An 8,149-nucleotide genomic window follows, 5' to 3' on the forward strand; every position below is an offset into this window, starting at 1 on the left:
GGGACTCCGGTGCGTCCGATCTAGCACGGCGTTGGCGTGCGTTCGCATGATCTGACGTGGATCGGTGCGTCCGATCTTCGGGACAGCGCATCCGGTCGCTACTTAACACATGAAGGAGGGCTGCCGACCGTTGGGATCGCACGGCTGAGGTTAAATGCACAGGACACATGGTCACATCGTAGCGACCGGACGCTGGCTAGGCTGCATTCGGTCAGGCTGACCGACGTGTCCGGTCAGTGCACAGTGGCACCCACTTTGAGCACAATGGCTCTATTTCGATGGAGTGCCTATATAAGATGTTAGGCCGGCTCTAGCTCACTCTCTTAGCCATTTTCATTGACATAGCAACCTAGTGAGCTAAGCCAAAGCCCTCCCACTCATCTCCATCATTGATTCATCATCTTTGTGAGATTGGGAGTGAATCCAAGTGCATTGCTTGAGTGATTGCATCTAGAGGCACTTGGTGATTGTGTTTCACTATGGGATTCGCTTGTTTCTTTTGGTGGTTGCTACCACCTAGACGGCTTGGTGCAGTGAGGATCGTCGAGCGGAGAAAGGTGATTGTCTCCGGCTTCGATCGTGGTGATTGTGAGGAGTTCTTGACCTTTTCTCGATGGAGAGCCAAAAGGTACTCTAGTGGATTGCTCGTGGCTTATGGATCATCATCTTATGTTGATTGTGCGGCACCCGATTGCGGGTTAGGCGTGTGATGCCTATAAGTACGTGAACCTCCAAGTGAGTGAATCGCCACAATGGGGACTAGCTTGCCGGTAAGTAAGTGAACCTCGGTGAAAAATCATTGTGTCATCTTGTCTCTGAGAATTTCATTGGTATTCATTATGATTGATTGATCATGTCTTGCCACAGCGGTATAAATATCACTACATCTCTTGTATTTACATTCCTAATGTAGTTAAGCTCTTTAGTGTAATTAGTTTTGAAAGTTAGCTTGTGTCTTGTCTAGTGGTTAGTGAGGCTCTTTAGTTAGTCTTTGAGAGCTCGCTAAGTGGTAGTGACCTAGCTTTGTGTGCTTAGATACTATAGTAACTAGAATTATGGTAGGTGGCTTGCATTTTTAGTAGGCTAACGTAAAAATTGTTTCACCTCATATTTGTCTAACCACTTTGCTTAATGTTGTTATAAAAATTTTTATAGGTTATTCACCACCCCTCTAGCTAGTAGGACCTCTCACCGTTCCACATGCGACATTCCATAGACTAGCGATGAGCTAACTAGTGAAGTCGTTTCACAAAAGACCTCAAACAAGCTGATTCTTTTGGTGGCGAATCAACCCATATGCGATGTATTTGATCTCCAAACCAAATACATTGTAACTGTGATCATGCTGGAGTTAGGGAAGAATGAAGATTGGATGACAATATGATCACATGCTGGAGTTAGGGAAGAATGAAGATTGGATGACAATATGATCACACCCTGACGCAGCCACTCGTTGTCATCTAATATTTTTCATTATCCACCTTTAGGTGTCATCTAATTTTTTTATAAACCTTTTAGTTAAAATTCTCAATCTAATTACAGTGCCTAAATATATGCATAAAACCCCTACAACTTGTCCTTTCAACACAAATCCTGCATATGTTATCCATTGCATATGTAACAAATAAATACACCCTCCATGCCAAATTATAAGATGTTTTGACTTTTTTTTTAATATATAGCTTTTGTTATGCACTTAGATACATAGCAAAAATAATATATCTAGAAAAACCAAAACGTAAACATCTTATAGTTTAGAACAGAGGGGTATCACGTTGTATTTTCTAGAACAAAATTTTACACTGTTGGAACATTTTTTTTTCCTTTGGACCGTTTTCTTTTTAATGCCAAAGCCGAAACAATAATAAGTGAAAAATGTTTCAATAGAACATAAATATTCTAGTGTGAGAAAAAGTGTTTCACGTATAGAAATACTTGTACACGTATAGATATACTTGTAGGCAACATAATGCTTATTTTCTAGTATGTAACAATCACCCTGAAATCCTATCCATCTTTAATTTCCGTGTGTTCGGTCCCCTATGCTCCATTGCTCTATTTTTGGGAGGTGGCTCAAGATTGTTTAGTTCCTAGTTATAATTTGCTATAACTAAATTTAAATCAGTGTGGCTGTGGTAGAAATTTTAAACTTATGCTTTGACATATCTAAGTAAAATCTTGCTGCACATTTTACTCAATAGCATGTGGATTTCAAGAAAATATTACCTAAATTTAATTGCCAACTAAACACTCAACAGCTCGATAAACTTGTCTAGCGCGGCTGACTGGTAACCAAACGGAAACCTGGTTTTCCGGTGATCCAGAGCCGAAAAAGGACCGCCACCAACCGCTCGCTTTCCCGCACCTCCCCTCCCCACCTCTCGCTCCCCCCCCCCCCCCCCCCCCCCCCCCCCCCCCCCCCCCCCCCCCCAATTGCAGGATCGGCACCGATGCGATTCGACCGCGGCCTCCCATCCGGTGCGGAGGTCTGCAATTGGGGGGAGGCTCCTCTCCGCCGCTGGAACCGCTGCGGCGTCGCGGCCTGTGCGAGTTTCCTGCCGGTTCCTCGTCCCTCGGGTACGCGATTCACGCCCTGGACGTTCTCTTCTTGTTGCCATCCACATTTGAGTGCGATCCTGGCCCCCGCTGAGCAATGTTGCTCTTTTGACGAAACTGGAGGGGCCGGAGCCCCTACAGGAGGAATTTATATTAAATAAAGAAAGCGTTACAGGAAATGTTGCTCTGCTTGTGCTAAGGTAGCTGATTCAGGTTTCATTTTCTCTGTGGTCTCTGTGGTTTTCAGGGAGAGAATTGCGTTCCTTGGCATTACTGTTTGGTGGCAGACAGTAGTGCTGCTTCTCTGAGGAGGCATTGGTGCGATAGGCAGTTGAACTGAACTGGTAAATCAAAGGTCTCTGGCCTTCAAGGGAAATTGGGAAATTCAGGTTGAACGTGGTTACATCATTCTTCCCTTCATTGGTGTTTTTCAGCAGCAGAAATCCATTCGCAGGAGAGAGAGAGAGATCAAAGAGGAGAGTGATCATGGAGCATGTGATTGGAGGGAAGTATAAGCTTGGGAGGAAGATTGGGAGTGGATCCTTCGGGGAGCTATATCTCGGTACATTCCATATATTTTATGCATATTATATGGTTGTTGTTTCGTTAACCCCAGAAATAAATTTTTATTCTCTCTAGTGTGGCTTTTCTTGATCCAGGTGTTAATATACAGAATGGAGAGGAAGTGGGAATAAAATTGGTATGTGCAAATAAACCTGGCTGCGACGTATATACTGTTTGCATTTAATGTATTATAACGTTTCTCTTCTCTAGAATCTGGATATACCCTTTTAAACTTAGAGGTGAAGTGTTTGGTTCAAGGTCTCACCTTTTCTTTGGTTTGATCTGTCAGGAGCCTGTGAAAACAAAACATCCACAGCTGCACTATGAATCTAAAGTTTATATGCTACTGCAGGGTGGAAGTAAGTGGATTGTAATTTATATGTTTATTTACAGTAATCCGTGCCCACTCCTTCTGGTTGCTTATTTAGTCACTCATTTTTGAAACATAGATGGTATCCACAACCTCAAGTGGTATGGTGTCGAGGGGGGGAGTACTAATGTTCTATGGTGATCGATCTTCTTGACCCAAGCTTGAAGATTTGTTTAATTGCTGCAATAGGAAAATTTTCTATGAAAACATGCTTATGCTTGCTGATCAACTGGTGAGTTCATCCATTCCATATTCAACCTGTGCTGGCCCGGAACAGTTAGACAAGTCAACTTTCTGTGAATTGATATCAAGCTATTTGTTAGGAGTTACATGTTCAGAATTTTTTTTTTCGAGGTCAACTTCAGGGGGGGGGGGGGGTTGGGGGGGGGGGGGGGGGGGGGGGGGGGGGGGGGGGGGGGGGGGGGGGGGGGGGGGGGGGGGGGGGGGGGTGGGTGTGGGGTGGGGGGGGGGGATCAACGAATCCCCTACCTGCCCATTTTCATTCCACAGATGCCGGAAGTCCAGTTGGTGGAAGGCGAAGCCTTGCCAGTTACATCACAAGATCAGAGGTTTATGTAGGGGCGTTTAGATTACATAGATAGCGCTTGTCTCCAATTGCTTGCTAGGTTCTCCTCCTTCCTGAAGTGCTAGAAGTTTCATGAGCATTCTACCATAAGTGTTGCCTTATTTTGTGGGTTTTAATTCCATAGTGTTAGATCATTGATGGTAGAAATCAAATGAGTTTCATGAACACCATGTGCTATTCTGAGTGTATCTCAGCCAAGCTTTGCAAGACTGTAACTATTTTAAGTTTGTTCCTTTTTTTTCTCAGTGGACGAGGGAGGGAGAGAGAGAGAGAGTTTATTATTGTCCTACTAGTTTTCTTTGAAGACTTTTTTTTGCTTGGACTTACATTATTGAATATTGACTTTCATTTTTAGATAAACCGAGTGGAATACATGCATTCCAAGGGATTTATTCATCGTGACATCAAGCCAGACAACTTCCTTATGGGCTTAGGTCGGAAAGCTAATCAGGTTTGACTTAACCCCCCAATGTCATCTGCTTTTGTTGTTTTCGGTATAAACTGAACATAGTAGTTACTTCTCTAGTATTAATAATATCTGGTAATAATCCCCAAGATTCTTACTCGTCAATGAACAATATGTAAAGACATATATCCTTTTTCTTCTGCAGGTCTATATCATTGATTATGGGCTTGCTAAGAAATACAAGGACCTTCAGACTCATAAACACATCCCATACAGGTGAAGCATATGAATGAAGTTTTCACTTAGAACTGAGCCTGGATTTTGTTGTGCCAAACAATTATTCCATTAAATTGCAAGTTCATAAGCAGAAACTGGGATGTGAGAATTCGCACAGCCTCTATACTGCACCTGTGTCACAATTTCCTACATTGTCTCGAGAGACACTGGCTAATGGTACACTGTTGGGCAATCCACTGAGTTCTGTTGATTTGATATAGTATCAGATCATGGTACAGAGAGGCAACCTGAGTGGATTGTTTGATCTTGCGTTATTTACATGTAAATTTCTGAAATAAAATGTGCCTGTCCAATTGCGTCATGACGTTGTGTGTTAGCATATATCTTCTTGATGATTCAAGTTTTGACACCAAGGTTAAAAGTATTCTAGTGTCAGATTACATGCAAATATGTACTGCCTTTTCTGCGACATTTGCAGATTGGGGTGCTAGGCTCGAATTTAATCGATAGATTAGACATAAAGTGAAACCTTTTTCATTTTTCTGACTAGTTTTTTAGGGTAAATGATTAATTATTTTTTTCTGCACAGGGAGAACAAAAATCTGACTGGAACAGCACGTTATGCTAGTGTGAATACTCATCTTGGAATAGGTGAGCACAATGAGCAAATCAAATATGTTAACATGTGTCTCCAATTGTAATAAAATCATACACATTTTGATTCTTGGATGCTTGCTCATGAAATGAACCTAACCTGACAAAGGAACGGCTACTTGATCTAAAGCTTTTAAAAGGAGGGGGAAAACAGTGTAGTTGTTTTTCATGTACCTGTATTTATTTCATCCAGAACAAAGCAGGAGAGATGACCTGGAGTCTGTTGGCTATCTTCTGCTATATTTTTTGAGAGGAAGGTTTGTCCAGAATCAGTCTATTTTACTATATTCCCTATTTTATCAATATTATACTTGACATGCTTTTTCGTTATGCTTAGCCTCCCATGGCAGGGTCTTAAAGCTGGCACTAAGAAACAAAAGTATGACAAAATTAGTGAAAAGAAAATGCTTACCTCAGCAGAGGTACTGACTGCCAACATGAACTTTGTAATCCTGTCATGGTAGTTCTTGCAGGCACTGTTTGAACTAATATCATTTCAACCAGGTTCTGTGCAAATTTTACCCATCGGAGTTCATCTCGTATTTCCACTATTGTCGCTCCCTGCGATTTGAAGACAGGCCAGATTACTCTTTTCTGAAGAAACTATTCCGTGATGTATTTATCCGGGAAGGTACACACCTCCTTTCTTCTCAGTGGCTAATTTGACCATTGTTCTTGCCCATTCTATGATCTGGTGTTAGGAAACTTGGTCTGATTATAGATTAACACTGTAGGATACCAATTCGATTATGTATTTGACTGGACTGCGCTGAAGTACCCTCAAATGGGTTCCAACAACAAGCTTGTTCAAGTATGTCTCTTTAATCTTATATCTATGTCTTGTTTGGTCTACATTCTTGGTGAACTATTCTTGTCTTTTCATTTCACAAAAAGAAAATGCCATTATGTTTTTCATCCAGCAACCAAGTGCAAGAATGGCTGGAGTTGGACCATCAGTTGAGAGAACAGACAAAGCTTCCGGTATGTCTCCTGGTAGTTAATTACATTTGGACCATTGCTGTATGAAAAAAAAATGATCACTTTAGCTAATTAGTTTCTTTTTGCCAGTGGGACAAGAGATCCGGGATAGATTCACTGGTGCTGTTGAGGCATTCGCCAGAAGAAATCCAGGCTCTGGTCGCCATGGAGATCATTCCAGGCACAAAAGCCTTGCAGATTCCTTTGGAACATCCAACGAAGCAGTAAGTATCCGATTTAGCTCTTCTCAAAAAAAAAAGTATCCCGTTTTTTTTTAATCTAAAAAGTATCCCGTTTAGCTGTGGTAGCTAGTAAACATGAATGGAGATATACACTTTTTAAAAGAAAATATGTACCAAGTGTCAAATCCAGTATTGAAAAAATGAGTCTAGTAAATGGAAAAGAAAAGGATTTTTCCTCTTTTCCATGTTCGTAGTATTTTGCTGAAAATCTTTCTGCTAACTCTCAGTTCTTAGGAAGTGTATGATAATCTGTTCACAGAAACTTGGCACAATGTTGTATACTGTATTGGTTCTACAAATGAGCCCACTACTGCTCATTCTCATCTCATTTTATTATCACATACACCTGAGGATACTAATCAGCTGAGAACGCTCCGCATAGATGGACACTACCTTTTTGTTGTTTGCAAAACATAAAAAAATAGAGCTGGTATATATGTTTCTCATTGTAACGCACCAAATTTTTTGATGGAAACAGAATAACAGAATACTACTAATTAAACTATCTGGCATGCACCAGGTTGCCGACTCAGAGAAAACGCGCATCTTGTCCCGGGGAGGAGCTTCGTCCAGCCGGCCGACCTCTTCGGGGGACTGCAGTGACCAGAACCGCCGGTGGGTCTCTGGCAGCAGTGGCGGCAGTGGGCGCCCGTCCACCGCGCAGAGGCTCCACCACTCGGGAGGCGCCGAGAACAGCAGGTCGTCCCCGCGCTCCCCCGTGGCCCGGAACGCGGCCGGGAGAGGAGGCTCTGGCTCGCGGGACAACATGACGTTCCGGAGCCTCGAGCGCCTCTCCATCACCACCAGCAGGAGGAAGTGAGCTGCCGAGGACCACGCCGACGAATTCTGAGAGTGGAAGGCGGTTGCTAGGCCGAGAACTTTTGCGGGATCGTTGCGCTCTGCAGCTGAAGCAAATCGGCAAATGGATGGATGGATGGATGGATGGATGGGATTGCAGCACAATGACCTCGAGTATGACCTCGTTACAAGGCTGCCATGAAAATGCTTTCTCTAGACCCCAACGTATAACGCTCTCTCCAAACCCCAAACCCCAAGAGGAAAGACTACTCCGAAGTACAATGCAATCCTGTTTCACGGAAGCTTTCACTGTTGTTCACTTCTGATTCTGCCGTTCCGGTACTAGTTTCTAAAGTGTTATTGCAGAATCCCTCCATTTGACCATAAATTTTAAAAAACGTATATAAGCATCTGAGTTAATTTGATTTATGGGGCATTTGGCTCGAAGAATGGAGTGATCTGTCACTCTCTCACAACATATTCTTTGGGTTTGAAGGGTTATTTGAATTGGTATCATTACAATTTTTAAAGTTTCGAGGACTACATTACTATCGGGTTCATAGACCCGGGGTCCTTAATGGACCCGCTTTCCAGCAAAAGCTCGATCCAGCAGACGACATTACAAACGACGCGTAACTCCTGGGCCGGCCTAGATACCTAACGACAGGCCGGAAGAGCGATCCAGTCTCCTACCGGAAGGTCTGGCCAAGGAGGGGACGACGTTCGCTTTCAACTCCGACCCGCTTCTCTGACCGAAA

General features: G+C 43.0%; 1 protein-coding gene across 1 annotated transcript; it reads left to right on the forward strand.

Annotated features, from left to right (window-relative positions):
* Positions 1–2,424: 2,424 nt before the first annotated feature.
* On the forward strand, positions 2,425–7,839 carry LOC136484643 (casein kinase 1-like). The gene is given in 17 exon segments (XM_066481635.1): positions 2,425–2,577; positions 2,804–2,900; positions 2,991–3,118; positions 3,216–3,256; positions 3,410–3,479; positions 3,570–3,640; positions 3,642–3,722; positions 4,432–4,527; positions 4,688–4,758; positions 5,309–5,370; positions 5,567–5,630; positions 5,711–5,795; positions 5,878–6,004; positions 6,108–6,184; positions 6,294–6,354; positions 6,442–6,575; positions 7,114–7,839. Coding segments are annotated over 15 exon segments (1,416 nt in total). The 5' UTR covers positions 2,425–2,577; positions 2,804–2,900; positions 2,991–3,042; the 3' UTR covers positions 7,414–7,839.
* Positions 7,840–8,149: the final 310 nt, after the last annotated feature.

Source organism: Miscanthus floridulus, chromosome 1 (genome assembly GCF_019320115.1).
Source record: "Miscanthus floridulus cultivar M001 chromosome 1, ASM1932011v1, whole genome shotgun sequence".
NCBI lineage: Eukaryota > Viridiplantae > Streptophyta > Magnoliopsida > Poales > Poaceae > Miscanthus > Miscanthus floridulus.